The sequence below is a fragment of the Seriola dumerili genome, unplaced genomic scaffold, assembly GCF_002260705.1.
Source record: "Seriola dumerili isolate Sdu_G_001 unplaced genomic scaffold, Sdu_1.0 BDQW01000155.1, whole genome shotgun sequence".
NCBI lineage: Eukaryota > Metazoa > Chordata > Actinopteri > Carangiformes > Carangidae > Seriola > Seriola dumerili.
In genome coordinates this window covers 602,858-627,224 of record NW_019174410.1, presented here as the reverse complement: position 1 = coordinate 627,224, position 24,367 = coordinate 602,858, and the positions used below count along the sequence as shown (strand labels likewise).

The following is a 24,367-nucleotide window of genomic DNA, read 5'->3' as shown; positions in this document are numbered from 1 at the left end:
ACAAAAAGCTTTGTTTTTGTTTTTGTTTTTGCAAATTCTTTTTTCCATTTCTCATTTTGCAAAAGACAGACAGGAAGAGGAAGTGAAGCGTTAGTGCTTTTGGTTTTGACATAAACAGATTTACAGGTTTTGTTTTTAAATTACAAATGAATTATGGATTATCCGATGACACCCGGACCTCAGGAGATTAACCTGATCAGTTCTTTGTTCATACCGAAATAAAAAACCTAAACACCAATTCAAACACACTGCAAATGAAATGAAAAGTGTGATTCAACAGCTGCCAATGAAAAATGGACCATAAACCACGCATGCAAATATATGTCAGTCAAGAGGAGTGACGTCCCTTTTCAGTTCAAAGCACATCATGTAAATGCCGCCGTTTCCTCATGCACAGGATTATTTGTGGTGAAGACAACATCAGACCTCCATCACAACCAGATTCCACCGAATAGGTACCTGAAAATGCTACAGTGAAATGATTATTGCTCTGTGTTCTCATTCCTATTTACACAACTCTCATCGCATTGCACTCTGTCGCCACCACAAATAACCCGAGGAAACGCTACATGTTAAAACCAGGCCAGTAAAACATGTAAAACAAAGTCAAATAAGGTCGAGTAAACAAATAAACACAAAACCTGGACTAAAAACAAACAACTCCTGAAAGTTACAGTTCTGCAAATATAAAAGGACAAATGGTCCGTGAAACAGAAACAAACCTGACTGAGACGTTAGCTGAAGTGTACGTACGAGGAGGAGCGTCTTCCTGTCATTTAAATAACTCTTAAACGTGAATAACTTGTATTTTTTGGTTAAGAACATTCATATTCAGACGACACAAAGGGAGTGGGAAAGTGCCGCACAGGGCATATGAGAAAGTGCTAACAGTATTTACTTCATGTACAGGACACAGAGGGAGCAGTTTTCCTGCCCATCACAATCATGCTTCATCGATGGAAGTAGCCCGACAGACACGTTTCTCTCCAACTCATGTGATGGCACAAAGAAGAAGCCGAATGCTGTGAAGACAGAGGGGGGCGCTGTGCTACTACATGTACATTAACCAAGACACTAAAAGACGGAGAAGAGGGAGCCCAGTGCCAGACCGGTCGCCGCTCCGGCGAGCATGCCCAAAGCTACGTCTCCTCCATCGTCGCGCTGGCGCTCCCGAATAATGACATGGTTCACTCCAGGAGCAGCGTATCCACCTAGAGAGAGACACAGACAAATGAGGTCTCGTTTAAATTTGCAATGCTGACATTTAAACTTGCTTTGATGAGCTCTGGATGTACGGAACATGGATGAAACGGTGACAACAAACCACTTATTAATATATTTTCAGGGACGGCAATGTCGGCGCACCGCTTCTGTCTAGACTGAGTTGTCTCACCAGCTACTGGGTGGATAAATTTAATGCTCACATGAGGCTGCGAAACAATGTAAGGTAGAGAACTGTTATGTTTTGAACAGGGTACAAACAATCTAGAAAGTATAATAAGGTTTATCAAAGATTCAATTCAATTCAATTTGAGAAACTTGATGCATTTTTGTAAACGGCTCTTTTCCATGTCACAGAGTTCAGTCTCACTTTCAGTGTGATGGTTTACTTCTGCACAGAAATATTTACCTTGGTACTGATAAGGATACGCAACAGCGTAAGGCTGCCCGTCGGCAGAGTACATGATCTGGGTGGCATGTGGGGGAGGCGCAGCGTAGTCTCCATACGGGCCTGGAGCATAAGCCTGGTGAGAAGTGACAGAAAAGAAAGATGTCAGTACTGACAAACCCTTCACAACACTAAAGAGTCATTTGATTTAGCATTAATTTCACTAATGCTATTTAATGGTGCTTTTAACACTTCTATTAATAGACCAGTAGATGGCAGCAGGCTGTAACACTGTTGTTAAGTAGCTGTTTTTACTTTCTGATTTTACCTCGCTCTATAGCTTCGTTTTCCCTTAAGAAGGATCATGTCAAGCTGAACTGCAAAGTTTAATATTCACAGTATACACAGCACTGAAAAGCCAAATCCTTTTCAGTTACTACCACTTTAAAGAAGTCAATTAAAAGCGTCTATTATTGATATTTCTCCTTTACCTGAGATTTCCGTACCCAAAGTCAGAAATCTAATCATATATCTCCAGTTTTATGCATTTAACACGACGCCTGTCTGCTGTTATGAATGTGAACACTGACTGATTATTATGAAAACAAATTGTTCCTGTAAAATATTAGAAACAATCCTGTTCATAGAGTCACATAAAACTGGGTTTTAACAATTTATTGTAGAAAAAATTATAACATACAGGTATATTGTCTATGCCTTTTACCTGAGGTGGGGTAGCATATTCCGAGTAGGGGGGAGGAGCAGATGCCATCACTTCCTGTGCAAAGCTGATCTGAGGCGTAGCAACCACCTGAAAATAAAAAACAGCACAAATGAGACGGCGGCTCCTGGATTTTGAGTGGGTCACAAATAAAACTGAGCTACATGACGTTAGGACAAACTGTGGAGAATTGTGACAAAATGAGTAAAGACTGTAATTGTGTTGTATTCGGGTTACCATCAGAGAGATATAATAAAAAACAGACTATGAGTGTTGTCTCACACAGACAGAAACAAGATAGAAAAATATCTGTGGCCTCCAGTCTTTTGTTCTGAGTCTGTCTTAGATCACAGACATAATATTTAAGTAAGAGCTATTTGTTTAATAAGACAGATAAAAACAAACAACTTCCTGTTCTTATTTTGGAAAACAAAGCAAAACCCAAGTTGTTTCAGATGTAGCAGAAACTCACTGCATTAATTCGGGCATCCTGAAGTGCCATGGTCCATGCTCTGCAACAAAAAGTAGAAATGTAGACAAAGACCTAAAATTAAAACATTCAACTTCACCAACATGGAAACAAAAAGTTGTGCTGCCTTACAGAGCATCATCTGCACTGTCTGCACACAGGCTGATGACCCGTCCATCTCTGCACACTATCTGGAGCAAGGCATCACGCATCCTCCCCTCTGGTGGGTTCAGCTCTGAGAAGCAATACAGAAGGACAAACAGAAAGTGGGCAGGGTTAAAAGTAAGAGCAAAAGTTGAACTATACTGTGAGTGTGAGCCAATAATGATAAGTACCTTGACATGCAGCAGAGCTGCGGATGTTAATGCAGTCTACCCTCATGTGAATATCATCCTCCATGTCACGCCGTTGTTGATCATTATAGAAAACAAGTCGTCCATCAGCCCACAAGTCAAACCAGTTTCTTTTCCACCGGCGCAGTATGGTACCTTTAAAATGTTAAAGTCAAGTTCCGTACAACCTGAATTCATTTACACTGGATTTCAAACCGAGTGTCACAGAATCTTTACAACTCGACAATAATTGTTAAATGCTGTTAGATCTGTTGTGGCCATGTGTATGTGACTACTCACTTTGTCGATGGAGCCAACCACTCTTCACCATGGCCATCTTGGAGACAACACCTGTAACAATCAAATGTGTGTACATAAGACAGTGTCTGTTTGATAATGACACAAACTGAGGGCTGATGAATGGGCGTGGCTTAGCCACAACCTCGTGACTGTTAGCACTATTAGCATACATCCACAAAGCTATTTTCACAACAATATGTATTATATATATATATATATATATATATATATATTTAAAGATATAAAACTGAGCACAGTAGTGTTGTTTGAAAGCCACTAGAATTGACTGTCAGGAGGGTTGTTTTGTAACTTAATGTGAGCTAGTGAACAGAAACGTTGACACCATATGTTTATTCATCACAACATTAGTAGAAGCTAATGCAAATAATCGTCAGTGGTAGGACTTTACAGTGTTTGTTAAAGTCACGTTAATCAGTTAGTTGGTCACTTATTTTCCGTCTCACGGCACGATAGCTAGCTAACGGTAACTGATATTAGCATCAAGTAGGCCATTTGTGAATAGATTACCTCATTTCTTATTAATAAAATATGGAGTGGTGACAGTGTTGAATAACTGATACTGTAAGCATACTGATTGACCTAGTAATAACATGGGGCAAAGATAACTTTAGCTGATGTTTCTTCTGTGGCAGCCTATAAAACAAAACGTAGCATTAATCGAAGTTAGCTAACGTTGTTTGAATAAACATGTCAGTAGCGAGCAGACCTGCTAGTTCAGTGTTCATAGTTGGCAAATACACTGGAACTACTCTTTGTAAACAAGAGAAATAGTGCTTTAGTTACTTACTGTATTATTTGTATGTTCGAAGAAAAGATGAAATCTGTCGTGAAGATACAGCAGACACGGAAGTGAGATATAAACAAAACACGATGCCCTCCTTGGAGCGGAAAAGCCTGGCCGATAATCCGCGAGGACACAGCCCGCACACTGCCGTTATTTTCTCGACGAAAGTTTCCGTTAGCCCCGCCCACGGAGCATCTTCACGAACGTTCTGTCTCTGTGGAGAGGGGGGCGTTTGTTTTGAATGACGTGACTTATCAGCTGACGGCGTTGGAAAGTGCTAGCAAACGCAGCGTGGGCGCGCTCGTTAAAGTTCCCCCCTAACCTGGCGAGTCAGGTGTAAATTCCTGTTCATGGGGGTTTTTACCGACAGCGAAGGGGCTGTTTGGCCCAATGAAAGTCCTAAAAACATTAAATGATTAGCATATAGTTGTTCTGGGATTGAATCTCTTGTGAAATAGATGTTTTCTCAGCTGAGTGAAGTACACACTTAGATGGAATAAATAACGTGGGTAGGGTGTATAAGATGTAGTAAGTACTCTAACAGTGGAGATAATGAGTGAAAAGTTTTATTTGATTTATGCAGGATGACACTCGCACATAACAGCTGGAGACACCGCTGTGCGGTGCGCATGCGAGTCACAAGCGCACACAAGCAGAGAAGTTGTATCCTGTACGGGTTCTGGGTGCATGTGTCCTGGAGGGAAACTGATTCTGCCTGTCTGCAGTGGTGAGCGCCGTTTCATTCCCACCCGGAGAGCCCAATACTGCTAACAGAATCAAGTAACTCCAAGCCATTGACCGACGGGCGACCCGGGGTTACGAAACAAGCCCAACAGCTCTCCGGCCAACAGTTTGAGACCTAACCAGAATAACGCAGAAGCTAGATAGCTAACCTGAAATGGCGACGGCAATATACTTGGAACATTATCTTGACAGTGAGTATCTGGGGACACAGTGAACTATTATCAACATTTCCCCGCGTTCTTTTCTTTTTGCGGTTTGTTTAGTTTGACAGTATCGAAGAGTTTTCGCTGGGCGGATGACTGACAGCAGTACAGTGCGTTAGCAAGTAGCTGTTAGCCAGCGAGCTAACGGTGGTGACCTAACTAATTAGCATCGCGATATAAATTTCGCTGTAACAAAGTTAGGCAAACTCTCCATGTGTAGTGTTGAATTCAATCAGATGCTAATATAACCGCTAGCTGGACTAGTGTCACACATTAACGGAGTTAACCGTTTGTAGTTAGCAAGTGTCTGTTTGGTGTTCTGTCACATCGATATGGCTAGTGGCTAGGTAACTAGCAGTGGTTATATAAGGTTGTTTAACGTGTTAATGTCATACTCAATTTTATATAACAGTGTCCAGTTTAGTCATCATGTGTGTTTGCTTTACGATAGCAGACACCATGCATTTGATTTGCAACCTGTTGGTAACCGCGTTTCCCCTAACCATTTACGCGCCGGGGCGGGGTGTTTGAAGTGCGTCACATAATGTAAGCACACAAACTGTGACAGTGGGAGATGGGACTATACTCTTCGTACTGTGGTGGGTTTCAGTTGTATTATATAACACATGCTATATTTACCTAATTGCATATTCAGATTTTCTTTGCAAAGCAGCCGGTGCATCTTGAACTCACTGGTACGATTATGAAATCATTAAAAAAACAAAGCTTTAACCCAAATGCATGTTAAATGTAAATGATGGTGAATGCATTGCAAGGCACATATAGAAAATCTTCGCTCGCTGACTTTTATTTTTAATAATTTTATTTCTTAATGTAATTAATCTTTGTATCACAATGGCGTTTTATTTTATTATGTGTATTGATGGTTAATAGTTTGCAATTAATCACATTATATTCTCCCTCCTTAAAATTGCATTATTAGATTTATTTATTTATTTTTGCACATGCTTTTGAAGCATTTCCCTGTGTCTGTGTTTATGAGCTCAACCATATACATCAGCAAATAATTAATTATTGCAGGTTTAACATTCAAAAATCCAGTTCAAGACGAATTGTAGTTATGACACCACATCAGTTGATTGAAAAAATGAGTGTAGTGTATGTCTTCATTGCCTTCATCCTGATGTCTGTCTCTTTCAAGGTATTGAAAATCTACCATGTGAACTACAGAGAAATTTTACTTTAATGCGGGACCTGGACAACAGGACTGAAGGTGATCATTTGTTCTCATAAAGTTATTGTCATTCAAATGCTATCTGGATTTGAAGCACCACTCACACATGGTTTACTTGTACAGGTGTTATCAGTTAACTTGCGTGATTAAACCTCAGGACAGTGTGGGTGTGCACAGACTGAGCTTGTTTTGCATCTGGACAAGCACCTTTATGATTTTTACTAGTTTGTGAAGTTTGGTGACTTCATGGCAGATGTTGTGATTTGTCATTGAAACAGAAGCACAGGTGTCAGTGATAATATGAACAATGTGTCAGTTCCTTTAACTGCCCAAATAAACCAGGCCAGTGAGTCACAATGTACACTACCAGGATCCTGGAACTGGCACACCTAAACAGCTATTAATTACACACAATTACACTGCTACAATAACTGAAAACATCTGTACAGATGTTGGTTTTGCAGGGTCTTTAATTATAGCATTCTTTTGTTGCACCTTTTTTTTTTTTTTTTTAATCAATATCAATCAATTTTGTTTCCCCAACACTATCATAATCATGTTGTTGTGCAGAAAAGAAAGGAGAGATTGACAAACTGGCTGAGGAGTACATAGCGAATGTGAAGAACTTGGCGTCAGAACAGAGAGTGGAACATCTGCAGAAGATCCAAAACGCCTACAGCAAGTGCAAAGAGTTCAGCGACGACAAAGTCCAGCTTGCAATGCAGACATATGAAATGGTCAGTCTGAAACACACATCTGGTCACAAAGTTTTATATGATCAATATGTTAAATATAAATCTTTTGAGTTACACTGTGAATTTTAAGTGACACAGAATGTGTTGAACAGTTTTTGTAAAGTATTTTTGTAATTTGCAAATGAAACCAGTCCCAGTCAGGTTCTAATCTACATGAAATCCTTTTTTCATAGGTGGACAAACACATCCGCAGACTGGATGCAGATCTGGCGCGGTTCGAGAATGAGCTGAAGGAGAAACTGGAAGTGAGCGGCTATGAAAGTACAGACGGAAGAGCACTGAAAAGTAAGTTGGGTGATTGAAAGGTGTTCATAATAAGACATTGCAAAACAGATGTATGCACATCTGTAAATATAAATATTTTTTCACAGAAGGTGATTCGCGGGGGCTGAGAGAGAAACGTGGATCCAGGGGAAGAGGAAGGAAAGGTTCTGATGAAGATTCTCCCAGAAAGAAAAAGATGAAAAACAGGTAACATGCTGGTGGCTCAGTCAGGCCAGGGTTTACTACATATCAGCTTCCAGAATCTGAACCACACTTTTTATTAGACCTGAAACACCCCGTGTTAGTTCAGGCTGCCAGAGATTCACTAATTTTAAGCTTAGTTTAGTCATGTTTAATTCTAATCAAGCTCTGTGTATTGTGTCTGTCTTCCAGTCCAGACTTGAGTGACGCTCTCCTGCCCATGCAGCCGTCGGACGTTTTAGACATGCCAGTCGATCCCAATGAGCCTACGTACTGCCTGTGCCATCAGGTGTCGTATGGGGAGATGATCGGATGTGATAACCCAGATGTAGGCTTACATGTTTTGTTTTTTTTAATTAAATCTGGCGTGTTTCTTAATTATCAGAACCTCTTTCATCGCCTATTTTTGCGGAAGATTCAAAACACTGACGCTGTTTTTCATCTGTGTTTTCAGTGTCCGATCGAGTGGTTTCACTTTGCTTGTGTTGATCTCGCCACAAAACCCAAAGGAAAATGGTAGGAACCCTTTTTTAAGTATTCAAATGATGTTAAACTAGAGTTGTTCATACAAAGATATGGAAATGCATTGCTCATCATTTTAATACAGATGACTCCTGATTGTCCTCTGTGTCCTAACACCTCTTTCCCTCCCCTCTCTCAAATCTCCCAGGTTTTGTCCAAGATGCGTCCAAGACAGGAAGAAGAAATGAGATTTATTTTTCAGAAATACTTAACTGATAATGTACGTACTTTTGGTGTAGTTTAATGGTGTAACATATATGTATTTCAGTTCCTATCACTCTCCATAGAAAGTGTGGGTCATACAGCTTCTCTTCAAAGGCCTAATCCGGATTTGGAGTGTAGCTACACTTGTGGCGACATCATCCTCCCCTCTACTGCCTTTCCTTTGTTTGTGCTATTGGATTTTAAGATCACTCTTTTTTTCCATTAGCTTTCAAATAATTAATCCACCTATATGCTATTTGTGTAAATTTGCCTGCGTAGTGTAGTTTAAATTGCACAAATGATTGCCAATCAGAGAGTCCTTCTCCTCAAGTCATATATTTGTGTATATTGTCATAACTAACGTACTCAGAAATCTTGGATTGTGGCTTTAGTATACTTGAAATATCAATTTTATAAAGAACTATTTTTTAAACAAATTAACAGCCTGCTGAGAAAACAGTTTTAATCACGTAAATCCACCCAAATAATGGTGGTAAAAGGAATTATGTGTCAGATTTTCTGTTACTACCTCCTTAACACATCAGCACTGCATAAATGACTGCAATTGATACCAATGTAAAAAAAAATGTGTTTTGATTAGCTTAAACCAAACAAGCAATGTAAATTAATTCTTTACTGATTTTCAAAAAAACCTGCGACATCTTTGAATGTATTGTGGTACTAATGGTCAGTCAGTCAGTCAGTGTCTCTTGTCAACTGAATGAGGTATTTAAGCACTTTGAATGAAATTTTCCCCTGAAGAGCTTTGATACTGCAGGCTTGGTTTTATAATATAGTTTATCTCATCTAAAACTTGGCCATAGTACATTGCTTCAAACCATATATGGAAATATATATATATTTTGTATGATATGAAATAATATTTTGTGGACACAGTTTTTTTTCCAAAGATATATTTGTTGTATTGCTTACTTATTGGTGAACACTCAAATTTTATTTAATAGGATTTTAGCATCTTCTTTCTTTCATATTCAACTGTGAATGTCACTCATTTAGGTGTAAGCCACAAATAAAAGAGCCAAAGTCTTTGTATTTTGTAAAATTCAGTATTTTATACCAAATAAATATTCACTATTAATCATGAATTATTTCATTCTTTTCTTTCATTGCAGTATGAAATGGAACATAGTTTTACTTAGTGGTGAAACTATCATCATCTACCCAATATTATTAAAATAAATGGTATTTGACTTGCAGCACTCAAAGCATGATCACATTACACATGGAGAATTTGAACACGAACATTTTTTTCCACAACAACATTCCAGATACTTTTACAGTCCACAGACTTCGGATTTCACTGAGAACTGTTATTTTCCAACGAAGAACAAAAACTGTTTAAACTACTTCTCAATGAAAACTATTATAGCAAGGTGTGTGGATAATTCAGAAAAACAGAAACAGTGATTCTGGAGAGTCTGTCCTGTTTGGGAATGTTTGAGTGCCGTCTGTTAAATTCCATTGTTTTGGGATTGAACAAAACAAACTGTAACTAGAAGAAGCAAGTTTTGGAAAGGACTGGAGAACAGTTAGTTAAAATTCATCATCAGACTCATCATCCCAGCTGCACTTTTCCTGTGTGGGCTTGCTGAAGTCCACTTCCAGGTCATAAACAAAGTCTGGATCGTCTTTGAGCCTGCGGTTCTTCTCAAACACTTCATCCATTTGGCCCTTTTTGCGAGCCAGCTCCTCATCGTCCAGTTTGTTCAGGTCTTCATCAGGGTCCACGTGGAAGGAGGCCAGACTGTGCTCCAGGCTGAAACCCTGCATGTGATCTCGCAGGATGATGTGAAGCTTCTCTAGCTGGCTCTGAGAAACACCCTCCAAGTAGTCCCTGTGTCGAGGATTGTTCTTCAGCCTTTCAGCTGCCATGCTGTAGTCTGGAGGTTAGGAGAAGAAAGAAATAGATTATAGCATTATGTACATATTCTGCTGATTCTGTTGCCGCACAGCTTCCTGTACAATGTCCTCCAAAGTGATAGGAACCAAGTACTTTTGCACTGGAAGTCTTCCTGCCCAGTTAGTTTGTTATAACTTGATCAGGCAGAATTGTATTTGGGAGTATGCATCATGTACCGGCAGCATGTAGCACAATATCAACTCAAAGAATAAAAATTATGATTACAGGCCTCAGGATAAGATTCAAAAAATGAAGGGGCCTCCTTAGAGTCTTATCCTCATAATTTTCATGTGGTCTCATTGGTGCATATTCCCACTAAATTGCAGTAATTCAGGTCACCAGAGTAACTGGCAAAGAGTAAATCTGGGGTCTTGAGGGTCGCTGGGGTCTTGAGCTCAGTAGTACTCGTCCACTGCGCCTGTGGCTCTTTTTCACCGAGCATCTAAACTGAACTAAATGTGGTGATATAGCGAGATAATAAACAATAACTGTGTCAGAGGGCATTGGCACCCACATCCATGTCTACCTCTATTCTGATATGTCCTGACTTATTACATGGGGCTGGGAGATTGCTGTGGTTTAGGTCGTGTTATGTGTATAAAAAAAACAAAACAATCATCTTTTTTCTTACCAGAATACTTTGAGAAGTTCCGCACAGGTATGATTCTTTTTCGCACCTTCTTGGTTTCGGCGTGTTGATAAATTAAAACTATGGACGGAGGGGAAAACTGCACTCCACATCGCTTTGCCTCGAAAAGCATCTTCTCTTTTTGTCTCCAGCAGACCTGGTTTCAGCTGGGGGGGGGGGTTAAACCTTTTCATTCATGATAATAATCAATAGTTCATATGAACATTTAACACTTTAATTTGAAAAAAGAAACTGTCTAAAATTAGCGGCTTCAGAAATGATCAACCTCCGTCTGAGTGTTGAACGTTAAACCTTTCAGTCTTCAATGAAGCCTGCCTACATTTACAGTAAATATTTTATACACTATTGTTTCACTTACAGTGACCGTTATTATTAACTTCCAATTGTTTGATCGGCACATTTTATGTTTAATGATTGCCTTAAAGCATTTCCACAGATTGTTTTTTTTTCTATTTCTAGTCAGGCACGACCGCGGCTTCCCTAGAACAGGGGTCCTTCAGATTCCTTTTCCGTAAACAATTCAAAAGAGTGTATCGTAGCTGCTATCAGTAGTTGTAGCTAGCTAAATGCTATAAATAGACTGTAAAGAGATTAAAGCTCGACTTTATCATATTGATGTATTTAATATTGCTCACTGTATCGACCTGCTTAGCAACATGTCATTGTTTAATCCAAGAGGGTAAGGTATATTGTTACACTTCCTGGTTAAAATCGATAGTCACTGATTAGTTTCTGTCCGGTTAGAGTAAACACACTGATGAGGGGAAATCAGTCTCTTCCCTTTCTATGCATAAAGAAAGAAGGACAAAATGACATTTAGGATTAAGTTTCAATTTGAGGATATTACAGTATCTTGGATGAAACATTATGGTTTTGCTGTTTAGTCAAAACTCATTTATTCCCTGTTTGGTCTTCCAGTAATGACTAGTTGGATATTCAACATTAATTTCCGTCTTCAAAACCCTAACATCTTGGTATTTTATGTTTTGATTTTAGTTTTTGTAGCTGGCTGCTTCCTATGAACCTACTTTTCCTGTTGCCTTGTATTATTCAATGCTCTTAAGTCAGTCATAAATACATTATTACAGTTTTAATAACCGTCGTCTGCTCCGTCTATTCTTGTGGTCTTGATCGATGCATCCTGCACATTTTTACAGATGAGAAGACTGAGAATCATTGTGATCTCCTGAAGCAGTGGCTTGAATCCACGTCAGTGTCAGTGGAGATCAGTAAAAAGGGTTTCCACAGGTATCGGTTGAGTAGTTTTACAGCTGACAGAACAATCTTCAAAGTTTATTGTGAGTGAAATGTGTGAGTGATTTTTGTCACGTTTTAGGGAACTGATAACCACTGTTGACCTCAGCCCTGATGTGCTCAGTGGTGTCAGAGTTTTGCTGGTTCATCAATGGCCCAGAGGTGTCTACATTGATCCATACCAACTTGCATCCCTGAGAGATCAAAGTGATTGGCAGGTGACACTGATGTGTACAAATCTTGTTATCTTTGATTATTACCATGCAGTGGAAAAGAAAAACATAACAAAGTCTATTTGTTTAAATGAATATCACTGATCACTTTCACTATATATGTATTTGATAATTTATACATTTGTCTTTGTTAGATATTACTAGATTCAGCCATTGACCTAGAGGTGCCTGCTCATAAGACTTCAGGATTTGTCACCTATGTGTATCCCAACCATGATGATCCAAGCCCCAGGCGGCTAAAAGTAACAATTCCAATACATGGCCGCTACCATGAGCCTTCTTCTGTTGGGAAAACATGTACATCTGTTGACATACAACCTCCAGAGCTGCTGCTGCGGACTGAAAAATGTAAGCGGGTCATCTTTATACTGTGGTCATGTGTGTCCCTCTTTTCAGAAAGAAGCGACCAAAATCTTTTATCTTATAACTCTTTAGTGTCCAGCTGGGAAACCAGTATTTTGGCTCCTTCACAATGTACTGGGATGCTTGCATCAGCAATGATTGATGCAGAAGTATGGAGTCAGATTCTGATAACATGACTGTGAAGCTAGAAGACCTTTTGATTCTTCTGATCAGGATTTACTTAAACAGCTTTTTACATGTATTTATCAGGTGACTGAATATGTGAATATATCCATAACTTGACTAATAAAGTCTTCACGTTGGTTGTTGGAAACACAGCAAAGAAAATGTAGCTAATGGAAACAGAAAATGACAAAGTGTATGCCTTTAATCTAAAAGTCTTTTTTTTTCTAGGTACGCAGCTCAACAACTTAGAGCCTCACACTGTCGTGGATGCCCCCTGCACGGTCCACAACTCAAGCACATGTCCATGGGTTAAAATCCAGCATCAGCAGGTGGCTCTCAGTAAAGCTCTCAAAATCTTCAGTGGAAATTTATTAAACGTTTGTTTTATCACACTAATTATCTGTTGTTCATTTTCCTTTTTTTCAACCAAAATTATCCTGTATCTTGTAGGAGCATGGCCCCATGAGTTTACAGTTCCCAGTCGGTGATGGGTCTTTGGTGATACCTGTATGCAGTGGAACTCTTCTGGTGACAATGATCTGCTGTGTGGCACTGTCCAAGTACATGTGGAAACATCAGATTATTTCATGATGGTCAGCAAACCTTGATCTAAACAATTCATGATCTTATATTTGTACAGTTTTGTCTGATACAAGGATCATTCTGGTATCATTATGATCCAAGGATTTTAAGATACACTATCAAAAGAACATAAAAAATAAAATCACACATTAATAGACATAGATAGAAAAAGTCAGGTGTATAAGAATAATTTAAAATGAGAAATGCATTGAACATCTTATCTTCTGAGGTGACACAACGAGGTTCCAGGTGTGACTGTAAATTTATCCAGATAATTAACCTGCTTTTTGAAACAGGCCTCAGTTACAGTAAGTATTTAACATGTTATTTAACAGAGATTTCCTCCTATTGTAATCTTGGCTCACAAAGAGGAACACAGCTCAGGGCATAATGGAAGATGACATTTGTTTATTTATTCACTTTGAAACACTTATCTCAAGAATGTGGTGTGGCCACAAGTCATGTTCATAGGAAGCTCTTTATCTCAACTGCAAACAATATTTTGAACTCCAAATGATAAAAAGCAAAGATCTTTCTCAACTTTCTCTGTTTTGCGTGCTCTTTGTGAACTTGCTGTGTGTTGACAATAAAGTTTGTTTGTTGAATTTTTTCTACCTCTTTTTTTATCAACAAAGGTCAGATTGGTCAGTTATAATTGCAGTGTCATAATACTGTAGTGCATATTCAGGTTAGTTATAAAATACTTTTCTTATAAAATTCTTTAATTTAAGCTTCTGAAATGGAAAATATATATTATGAGTGACATTTAGATCTACATAATTAAATATAGAGCTTCATATTCATATATAGACAGTTATAGACAGATACAAGTATCTATACCATATATGGGCAAGGCAAACCACGTTAACTTGTTATCACATTGATCTGGGTGATAAGACATCAGACTCTGAGCTGGTTCTATTTCAATCTCTATTTCAGAGATAACAGAGAAATCTGCCACAGTATTGTTTTTATTTATGCAATAAGTGTGTATCATGATTCAAAATCTTTCACCAGAAAAAAAAACACAGTGTTGATGGACCATAACTGAATTAAAACGTGTATATTAAAAAAAAAAGTGTATACTTATCAGCATCTTCTTGACAGACTTTTAAATGTTGAACTACATTACCTAAAATGCTTTTCGACTTAATTTAATTTCTGATTTAGTTTCAGCATGTTTCTCACGTGTAGAGTTATTACAGCTTTAATTATTAACAGAGCAGTTTTACACACGGGCTGTAATTTCTGGACTCAGTCAAACTTCACACACCATTCATTTGAAACAGTTACTGAATAGTCAAGGGCTGGGTCGGTAGTTCCGCTTCCCCTTCGCCATAGCGGAATTATCCAAGGGCTGAAAAGATAGAAGAAAAGTTGAATTGTAAATAGTTGTAGTCACATTTTTTGTTTTTTTGTAAAGTTATTTGTACGCGGCGTGCACCATCAAGGCCCCATGTTACAGGAGAACTACTTTTAACGGGATTTACAGACGTTTTTTGAGACCGTCGAGGATCGTCCGGGAGTCAAGTTCTATTCAAGTTTAACTGGTGTGGAATCTCCGGTGAGCTCCGCTGCTCCTGCGTCGCCTTCGTTAGCCTGAAATTAAAGCACATCTGCACCGGCTGGTTTGCTACTTCACTGCCTCTCTGGTGTTGTCTGAGTCGCAATCTTGGCGATGTTATTTTCTTAAGGGGAAACCCATAACTTTGGTCGTCAGGCTAGTTAGCGTTAGCTGAACGCTTAGCGCTCATCTGTTAGGATTGCAAACGCTAAGTATAGCTTACCATGCTAACGGTAGCGTATAGCTAGCACACTTGTTGGCCAAGTAGTCGATGCTAGCGTTAGCTTGCTAGCCGCCCCGGTTGTTACACATTTGAAGGGCACTTTTGAGCAGGCATTAGGGGAGAAAAACCGTTATATGGGGGAAATAATGGGCTAAAAGTCGATATGTGGACATATTTTATTTTAGCAAGAAGCTACGAAGTGTCAGCTTTTCATATGTGTATGAAGTGCACCGGGTGGAAAAGCAACTTGCATTATTCTTTTATCTCATCTGGGCTCCTCTGTTAGTCTCCTCCAGACACCACAAAAGAAAGTACGTAGCTTAAAAATGCTGTCAGCACTTCTCAGACTAATACAGGAGTCTCAGAGGGGACAACGTTGTTTATCTCTGTCAACTTTAAACGTTTTAGTCTCTGCTCTCGCCCCCACCGTTAGTTAGATATTAACCTAATGTGTTTGTTGGTACAGGCATTTCCACTATGCTTCAGTCCAGTCACCCTCTTGGACACATTTTTCAATTTTAATCGCTAGTAGTTGGTAATTATCCATCACCCTGCTCTGTTTGTGACCTATTTACATTATGTTTATGGTCTAATGAATGTCTGGTTTTCTTCCAGGTACGACCTAGTGCTTCCTGTCTCCTCTGGTGCCATCATCCTCCTGTAGTGCATGAGCGCACCTGTGCCTCATGCTGATGTGAGCGCTGCCTCGCTCCCTCTCTGTTTTCCACCCTGTCCATCCTCGCCCGCTGTGTTCCCCTGATCCCTGTCAGCCCCGTGAGTGACTCACAAAAAACATTATAGGCAATGTGTGATAACGGAGACCCTGAGGATAAACCCCCTGCCCCTCCAGTCAGAATGAGCAGCACCATCTTCAGCACCAGCTCTGGAAAAGACTCACTCTCAGCCAACCACAGCTCCAAGCCGCTGCCTTCTGTGCCTGAAGAGAGGAAACCTCGCAACAAGATCATCTCAATCTTCTCTGGGGCTGAAAAGGGTGAGATGAAGATTCTGGCACCACAAAGAGAAAAATATTTGACTTTGAAGTTGTTATCAGTCTAAATGTTGTCGTGTAATTTCAGGTGGCAGAAAGAAAGACAAAGACAAAGAGCGACCAGAGATCTCACCACCTTCAGATTTCGAACACACCATACACGTTGGGTTTGATGCTGTCACGGGGGAGTTCACTGTGAGTTCTCACATATGTAGTTTCCTGCTTTTTGACACTTGACTGTAGACACATTTACATCACATCTTGCCCTGCACCATTTTGTTAAATATCTGTCATACACAGGGTATGCCAGAGCAATGGGCTCGACTACTCCAGACCTCAAACATCACCAAGTCAGAGCAGAAGAAAAACCCACAGGCCGTGCTTGACGTTCTTAAGTTCTACGACTCTACGGGCAACGGTCGTCAGAAGTACCTCAGCTTCTCATCTTCTGGTGAGTTGGACAGTGGATTTAAGTTCTGCATTGTTACGTACGTTGTATTATGAATTGATGTTAATTTGTTAAATTCAGAGTTGCGAGGTTGTGCCATTAAAAATGGAAAACTCCACCATTTTTGCAAATATAAGTTAATTATTGCCTAAAATTAATTTCCCCTTTTGTCGGGAGGAATTTGATCAATATTACCTCATGTATTACAGTGACAGGACAATACAGTTGTCAATACAGACATGTGTTAGCCCTGAAATGCAGCCCTTTATGAACACCTGCTTTACTCTGTGACTAGATGTAGGTATACACTTCTTTTTTTTTTTTAAAAACTCTTCCTCTTTTTTTTCATTCACAGAAAAAGATGCATTCACTCCAGGACCTCAGTCTGTAAGTATTTCAAGACTTTTTAAAAAAGTTTTATTCGTACTATGTTTTGTCTTAACATTGTACTAACTTTTCCTCTATTCTGAATTAGCCTGTTAAAAAAGGCACCGAACCCTCATCTCCAAATATCAAAGACATTGATGACGATGACGATGATGAAGCTCCTCCTCCCATTGTGGCACCACGACCAGAACACACAAAGAGTGTAAGTGACCTTTCACGTTGACATCATAATAATTATGTTTGGGATTCATTGTAAAATGATCAGCCGAGCTTCATACTGACTTACGTCTTATTGTTTTGGTGTGTTGCACAGGTGTATACTCGCTCTGTCATCGACCCCATCCCTGCTCCAAGCACCTGTCCAGACGGAGATGTTGCCTCCAAAGCTGCAGACAGACAGAAGAAGAAGGGAAAGATGTCTGACGAGGAGATCATGGACAAACTGAGTAAAACTCATTCATCTTATAAAACCATTGACTAAACGATACATTCATTTCTGTCACATTCATGTGCTGTTTCCTCATAACTCCCTGTGTGATTGTTTGTGGTTCACAGGAACCATCGTCAGCATCGGAGATCCCAAGAAGAAGTACACACGATATGAAAAGATTGGTCAGGGGTGAGTGAAGGTTTGTCTGTAGACCATGTGAAAGGATTTAAGTTTATATGTGTGTGATCCAATGTTGCCTTCATAATAACGTTAAAACCTAGTTGCTCACCAAGTCCAACCACAGTGTTCTCACGATGAGTTTTTGAGCAGGTGGATGCAAATCAGAACTTTTACTGAATGTTAATGACAGTGGCAAGAAAAACAATGTGAATCCTCTGGACTTATCTGGTTTTCTGCATTGATTAATGATAAAATCTGATCTTCATCTAAGTCACAACTAAAGACAAACACAACAATTATAATCTTTTCTGCCTTTATCCTTATTGAACACACCCATTGAACATTCACAGTGCTGGTGGAAAAAGTAAGTTAATAACTGGTCGAACCTCCTTTAGCTCCAATAACCTGAAACCAGCTCTTCCAGTAGCTGCTGATCAGAGCTGCACACTTTTCAGGAAGTTTGGGCCGTTGTTCATTATAGAGCTGCTTCAGCTCAGACGGATTCTCAGGATGTCTGTGTGAGCGGTTTCTCTTCAGCTCAGTCCACAGCGTCTCTACTGGACTGAGGTCTGTGCTCGGACTGGGCCACTGCAGAAGGTGGATTTTCTTCATCTGTCGTAGCTTTACTTTGAAGTTTTTGGCCATTGCTCTGATGCATCACACAGTTTCTACCGAGCTTCAGCAGGTGATGGACACCCTGACATCATGTTGGTATGTAAACAAGTCAGCCTCAGTTTCATCAGTCCACAGAACATTTTCTTAGTTGTGGTGTGGAGTGTCAAGGTGCTTTTTGGCCTGAACTTCAGGGACTTCAGGGATTTTTATTTTTCCTTTTTTGGAGAACAGCAGCTTCAGCTGTGGTGAACAACGTGCTCTGTGATGTCTGTATGTTTGACTCACCAACAGAGATGTTAACCAGCTTCGATGATTCCTTTAAGCCTTTAGCTGTGACTCTGAGCTTCTTTCCTTTTTTTTTTTTGGAGTCATCTTAGCTGCACGTCCACTTCTAGGGAGAGCAGCCACAGAACTGAATCATCTCCATTCACAGACAGTTTGTCTGACTGGTCTGATAAAGATCCAAACTCTGAGATCACTCTGTAGGCCTTTCAGCTTTATGCTCAGGTTCACATCAGCAGATGTGTTTTGTAAAACTCAAAATGTTTAAGTGTTTTTTTTATAAGTCAAGGAAGCTCTAACCCACACCTCCAATCTGGTGTCATTGACTGGCCTCCAGCTGTGATAACTCCTGACTCTGGTTAGCTTTTGTTGATGTCGCTGGGAGTTCACAAACGTTTTCCAACCTGCGCTTTGAATGTTTGAATGGTTTCTATAAGGAGAAGAAGTGTTATAAGTGTTATAACTTAGATGAAGATCTGGCCACTGGTCAAACCACATTTAAACATAAATACAGATCATTCCAAGGGGTTCACTTACTTTTCTTGCCATTATATTATGTTATAGCTGATTTGGAGAAATCGTAATAGTTGGAGAGACAAGAGCGACATGAAAACCAGCTTTGTGAGAAGGATTTTCCAGCGCTGGTTTTACTCACAAAAGCTTCAACGAGACACTGACTGTGGGGTTTCCTAGGTCTCTGTGGTGACACTGTTTTTCTAGTGTTTCTCAGCCAGTTATACAGCGTACAGCAACACTGAGTACACCTCTAAATGTTTTCAGAGGATTTGCCTCCATTCTTCTTTGGCTAAAAACAAATAAAATTGTATTAAAGTAACATTGTTTAACATTTTAGTGATGTTGACCAGGAATGCGCTCATTTGTTTTTGGTTTACTGCACAAAAACAACGTGTTATGTCACACCTCCAACGTGAATCATAGCAGTGAAGTGTTTTCAGTGCGAACATGACAACATATTATAACAGTTAGCAGCCACAGCACTCGTATTGTTTTCAACTTGTGTCTGTGTGTCTGTGTGTCTGTGGGTCTGTGTGTCTGTGAGGCTGTGTGTCTGTGTGTGTGTGTGTGTGTGTCTGTGTGTCTGTGTGTCTGTGTGTCTGTGTGTCTGTGTGTCTGTGTGTCTGTGTGTCTGTGTCTGTGTGTGTGTGTGTGTGTGTCATCATGGCAAAAAGTGCTGGAGACACCTACTGTAGCAAGAACTACCACAGAGAACTTTAGCAGGTGTTTTATATGTCTCACCACAATAGCAACACGACCTGCAAGATACAGTCACTGTTGTGTAGTTGAGATCAACATGAAGGCTAAGTTTGTGAGTACTTAGAATAATAATAATGATTACTGAGGACTTATGGGTTGAGATGATCTCTAGTTTGATTGGACTGTTGGTTTAAACGTGCGTTGAAGTAACCTGGTGATGTCGTGGTTCTGACAGGGCGTCGGGAACAGTATTCACAGCCATTGATGTCGCCACAGGACAAGAGGTGAGTGATGACACTAACCAGGGACACGGTGAAGTGAAGTAGTGGACCTCATTGTGAAACACGGGTCATTGGGAACACTAACATACGGATGTTATTTCACCCACATACTTTCCACCAGGGCTGCACAATACACAAAAAATATATATATATTGTGTTTATTTTGGCAGATATTTTGATTTCAGTTGGAATGATTGTTTTTGCATTTAATTTCCTGAAACATTTAAAAAATAATGAGAAAATGTGATTTTTGTTTTGTCTTGTACTAAACAGACATGTTTACATGTTTCAATACGTCGGGGGAATCTGATTTTTAGGCCGGGGTGTCGTAGCTGCACCAGAACGCTTATGGTGCTAACAATACACAACTATTATGATTTCCATTGTTTGATTGTGCAGCCCAACTTTAAACAGAAATGTTTGTATCTTAAGGTCACTTTGATGCTACAGAAAAAAGTTGGGACACAATAAATGGCTGTTTACTCACTGATTGTTTACCACAAAGCTAATTTACATAGCAACAAGTAAAAGAGTACACAAGAGTTAGACAAGAAGTGCTTCATCATACAGGCAGAGGAAGAGTCGGAGGAAGCAGACGACTTACAGTTCTGCTCACACACACATACAGTCACATCAAAGACGAAGAGAAAGATTGAAAAATGAATTATGGTCCCTTGAGTATAAATGGTTCATTTAATAATTAAGAATATGTGAATATGTGGCCTCTTGTACTGTCTTTCTACAGGTCGCCATCAAACAGATCAACCTACAAAAGCAGCCGAAGAAGGAGCTGATCATCAATGAGATTCTAGTGATGAAGGAGTTGAAGAACCCCAACATTGTCAACTTTTTAGACAGGTAGGAGTGAAGGCACACCTGCAGTCTGACAGCATGTAATAACACTTACCATACATTTCACAAGTAATCACAAAATCCTGGTTGGATCTGACGTGGAGCGTCTTCCTCTGTACCTCCTTGAATATTTCACGTTGTCAGTTTCCTGATGGGGGAGGAGCTGTTTGTGGTGATGGAGTATCTGGCCGGTGGCTCGCTGACAGATGTGGTTACAGAGACTTGTATGGATGAGGCCCAGATAGCTGCTGTCTGCCGAGAGGTAAACTCCACACTTTACAGCAGTGGTTCATACGAGAGGAATCTTTACCTGAAGTCCCACAAAAAAATAAATGCTCAACAACTTTTCCCCATTTCCTCCCATTTATCTCCACATGTGCAGTGTTTACAAGCTTTGGATTTCCTACATGCGAACCAAGTCATCCACAGAGACATTAAAAGTGACAACGTGCTACTCGGGATGGATGGCTCTGTCAAGCTGAGTAAGTCCTTGTGCGGCTGTTGTTAGCAGCCTGATGAATGTAGATGACTGTGGTCTTTTACTGTAACTGTGTATTTACTCTCCTCCGTCTCCTCGACAGCCGATTTTGGCTTCTGTGCCCAGATCACTCCAGAGCAGAGCAAACGTAGCACCATGGTAGGAACGCCTTACTGGATGGCTCCTGAGGTGGTGACCAGGAAGGCTTATGGGCCTAAAGTAGACATTTGGTCACTGGGTATTATGGCCATTGAGATGGTTGAAGGAGAGCCTCCCTACCTGAACGAGAACCCACTACGAGTGAGTACAGAGTATTTTCAATCCTCTCTGTGGAGCATGATGTGGCTGCCAGGATGTGTTTTTCATTTCCAACACTTACACTGACCGAACCTCTCCCAGATAAATCATCTGAGGCTTTGGTTCAAAGTTCTGTCAGAAGCTAATGTACATAATTGCTTGGGGTGTAACTTGATGCAAAAATAATTAGTGACTCATGGGATCATTGATTTGTTTGTGTAAGACTTCTGTCTGCAGTCCCTCCACTCATGAGTCAACACAAAGTGGGACAAACACTCGAGTGTCTCACGAGTTTGTCCTTCTCTCCCCATGCGGTAACAAGATGCAGGGAATGAGTCAGGCACTAAAGAGTTAAATGGTTGTTGTTATCTGAAGTTGCCAGGACACAAATAATCTGTCAAGTTTCTTTTCCTGTTTTACTGTCTGCGGCTGCTTTTGCTGTTTAATATTCAAGTGGTGTGCGGATACTGTTGAGTTCTGTCCATTGAATCCTGCCATAATGAAGTGTGTGTGTGTGTGTGTGTGTGTGTGTGTGTGTGTGTGTGTGTGTGTGTGTGTGTGTGTGTGTGTGTGTGTGTGTGTGTGTGTCCTCATGGAAAACACATCAAGTTTTAAAAAGCATTGAATTCAGTTTCCTCAAAAAATGGCTTCATGAGGTTTTAAAAAGTCTTACATTAATTAACAAAACTCTTAGATATTTTCTTTTGGCTGCTTCAGGCGACAGTGTGAGTACATGTGTGTGATTGCAGGCTGCTGGGAGACGGGACACGCATGTAAACTAAAACTAAGACAGTGGTGCGACAGTGATTTGTGTCCAGGAGGCTGTTTAATCCTCTTTTGTGTAGTTCCAGTCAGAACCATCAGACCTGTAGCAGATACTATATACTGCTAGATACTGCTGCTACGGTAACGAGGAAGCTCGTTGTCTCGTACTGGGTCATTTAACATGGTGAACCCTGCAGACAGCCAGTGTTGAATTACCTGCTCTTAATCTGTTTATACTCCATCTCACAGACCTTCAATGTAAACACAGTCAAAACCTGTTAGTCCTATCAGTTACAGTATGTTATTGGTTTTTGTAAAGGAGGAAAAGGCCTTAAAGTATCTGTGTGAATGATGGGTTAGAAAATGTTAAAGATTTTCCTTGTAATGTTTTTGTGTAACACTTAAATATCATGTATTAAAAACAGAACAGATTGTTAAATTTTCCTGTTTTTACCAGATTAACCCGATGCACCTTCACGTCATGAGAAGTGAGTTATGACCTTGTAGTAGATGTCACAGTGTGTTGTCCTTTCTCTCGTCTCTTCCCCTGATGCAGGCGTTATACCTGATTGCCACGAACGGCACACCTGAGCTTCAGAATCCTGAGAAGCTGTCTCCAGTTTTCAGAGATTTCCTCAACCGTTGTCTGGAAATGGATGTGGAGAAAAGAGGCGGAGGCAAAGAGCTGCTGCAGGTTAATTACTTTTCATTGTTCAATATTTCCTTTTCATTGAACTCTTCAGTGGTTTAACTGAAGTAACACTTTAACTTTAACTCCTCTTCCTTGTTCATTTAATCCTGTCGTGCAGCATCCGTTCCTGAAGCTGGCGAAGCCGCTCTCCAGCCTCACACCTCTCATCCTGGCAGCCAAGGAGGCCATGAAGGGCAATCGTTAGCTGATGAAACTCGCTACCCTGCCTTCCCATGCTGTGCACAGATATGTGCCAACCATTTAGATTTCGTGCCAGACAATAGGCTGAGAGTGACATGCCACTCTTGATGCACCAGCCTTATAAGCCCTGACAAACCTCACTGTGAAGAAGACCAAAAATATAGAGCACAACCCCACCGCTGTCCACGTGAACTCTATTCTCACTCAGACGTCAGAAGACAAGTCAAACTAAAGTGCTTAGTTTCAGAGTCAGTCGTAGTTGTTTTGTACAACAGATCTCCTGGTGACAAGTTAGGGCTAGGCTTGTATTTAACTTGGAATGAAGAAGATGCCTAGTTCTGTTTAGTTTTTTTAATCAACTGCCTTAAACAAATGCAAAATGTTGCCTAATGTATTGTTGATTGTGTCAGTGTCTCTTTTCCCATGATTTTTACTACCTTTGTAATTTACCTTTTCAGCTTGTCAGTGTCTTAGTTATTTTGATACTTGAATTTCATATTTGTCCCCCTTCTTGTGATGTAATGGGTCTCATTCATTGAACACTCTTTGCTATTTCCACATCGACTCGTGTTTTATGGACGTTTTCTCTCACAGATTTTTATAGGAAACATTTCAGTGCATTTGTCATCATGAGCATGTGCTGTGATTGTGTAGTTCTTCGATTGCCACACCCAACAGACTTACTGTACCAGTTCTTCCCCTGTATCATTAGACTCCGGATACCAGAGGTGCACCTTACAGGCAAATTAAGATGTTAGATTGACAGGGTTTATACTTTCTTCTCTATTGTTATTAAAAATGAGTATTGTATGTTGAAATCTGTCCTTTGTGTTCTTCTGGACTAAACAAATGCGCTTTTCCCATGTGTATATTATGTACTTAATAAGTAGTTTGACAAAAAAAAGTGGCCATATCATTCTGGTTAGCTGTTGAAGGCTGGTAAAGACAATTTGTTGACTGTTTCTTTTTCTTTTCT

General features: G+C 40.0%; 5 protein-coding genes across 6 annotated transcripts; 3 read left to right on the top strand and 2 right to left on the bottom strand.

Moving 5' to 3' along the window:
- Positions 1-18: 18 nt before the first annotated feature.
- Positions 19-4,357, bottom strand: plekhb2 (pleckstrin homology domain containing B2). Its single transcript, XM_022751387.1, has 8 exons — positions 4,240-4,357; positions 3,432-3,482; positions 3,135-3,287; positions 2,932-3,034; positions 2,803-2,842; positions 2,334-2,420; positions 1,631-1,745; positions 19-1,211 (listed from the first exon to the last, which is right to left on the bottom strand). Exons 2-8 carry the CDS (start codon positions 3,466-3,468, stop codon positions 1,075-1,077), a joined length of 672 nt encoding a protein of 223 aa, XP_022607108.1. The 5' UTR covers positions 3,469-3,482; positions 4,240-4,357; the 3' UTR covers positions 19-1,074.
- A 267-nt stretch (positions 4,358-4,624) lies between these two features.
- On the top strand, positions 4,625-9,373 carry ing5 (inhibitor of growth family member 5). 2 transcript variants are annotated; one of them, XM_022751478.1, is made up of 8 exons: positions 4,633-5,171; positions 6,346-6,417; positions 6,949-7,115; positions 7,307-7,418; positions 7,505-7,604; positions 7,791-7,926; positions 8,053-8,114; positions 8,269-9,373. In XM_022751478.1, exons 1-8 carry the CDS (start codon positions 5,135-5,137, stop codon positions 8,306-8,308), a joined length of 726 nt encoding a protein of 241 aa, XP_022607199.1. In that variant the 5' UTR covers positions 4,633-5,134; the 3' UTR covers positions 8,309-9,373. The 2 variants fall into 2 exon arrangements, with proteins under 2 accessions (XP_022607200.1, XP_022607199.1); XM_022751479.1 differs by lacking the exon at positions 6,346-6,417 and having other exon boundaries at positions 4,625-5,171.
- A 137-nt stretch (positions 9,374-9,510) lies between these two features.
- Positions 9,511-11,164, bottom strand: cep19 (centrosomal protein 19). The gene is made up of 2 exons (XM_022751480.1): positions 10,877-11,164; positions 9,511-10,225 (listed from the first exon to the last, which is right to left on the bottom strand). Exons 1-2 carry the CDS (start codon positions 11,004-11,006, stop codon positions 9,879-9,881), a joined length of 477 nt encoding a protein of 158 aa, XP_022607201.1. The 5' UTR covers positions 11,007-11,164; the 3' UTR covers positions 9,511-9,878.
- A 256-nt stretch (positions 11,165-11,420) lies between these two features.
- Positions 11,421-13,811, top strand: pigx (phosphatidylinositol glycan anchor biosynthesis class X). Its single transcript, XM_022751431.1, has 6 exons — positions 11,421-11,573; positions 12,052-12,142; positions 12,231-12,366; positions 12,516-12,729; positions 13,138-13,238; positions 13,360-13,811. Exons 1-6 carry the CDS (start codon positions 11,510-11,512, stop codon positions 13,498-13,500), a joined length of 747 nt encoding a protein of 248 aa, XP_022607152.1. The 5' UTR covers positions 11,421-11,509; the 3' UTR covers positions 13,501-13,811.
- Positions 13,812-14,830: 1,019 nt separating this feature from the next.
- pak2 (p21 (RAC1) activated kinase 2) lies at positions 14,831-24,209 on the top strand. Its single transcript, XM_022751430.1, has 15 exons — positions 14,831-15,055; positions 15,894-16,272; positions 16,358-16,464; positions 16,570-16,720; positions 17,073-17,104; positions 17,193-17,306; positions 17,418-17,550; positions 17,660-17,723; positions 20,062-20,110; positions 20,853-20,965; positions 21,104-21,221; positions 21,342-21,441; positions 21,541-21,737; positions 23,056-23,193; positions 23,309-24,209. The coding sequence occupies exons 2-15, from the start codon at positions 16,083-16,085 to the stop codon at positions 23,393-23,395; spliced, it is 1,593 nt and encodes a 530-aa protein (XP_022607151.1). The 5' UTR covers positions 14,831-15,055; positions 15,894-16,082; the 3' UTR covers positions 23,396-24,209.
- Positions 24,210-24,367: the final 158 nt, after the last annotated feature.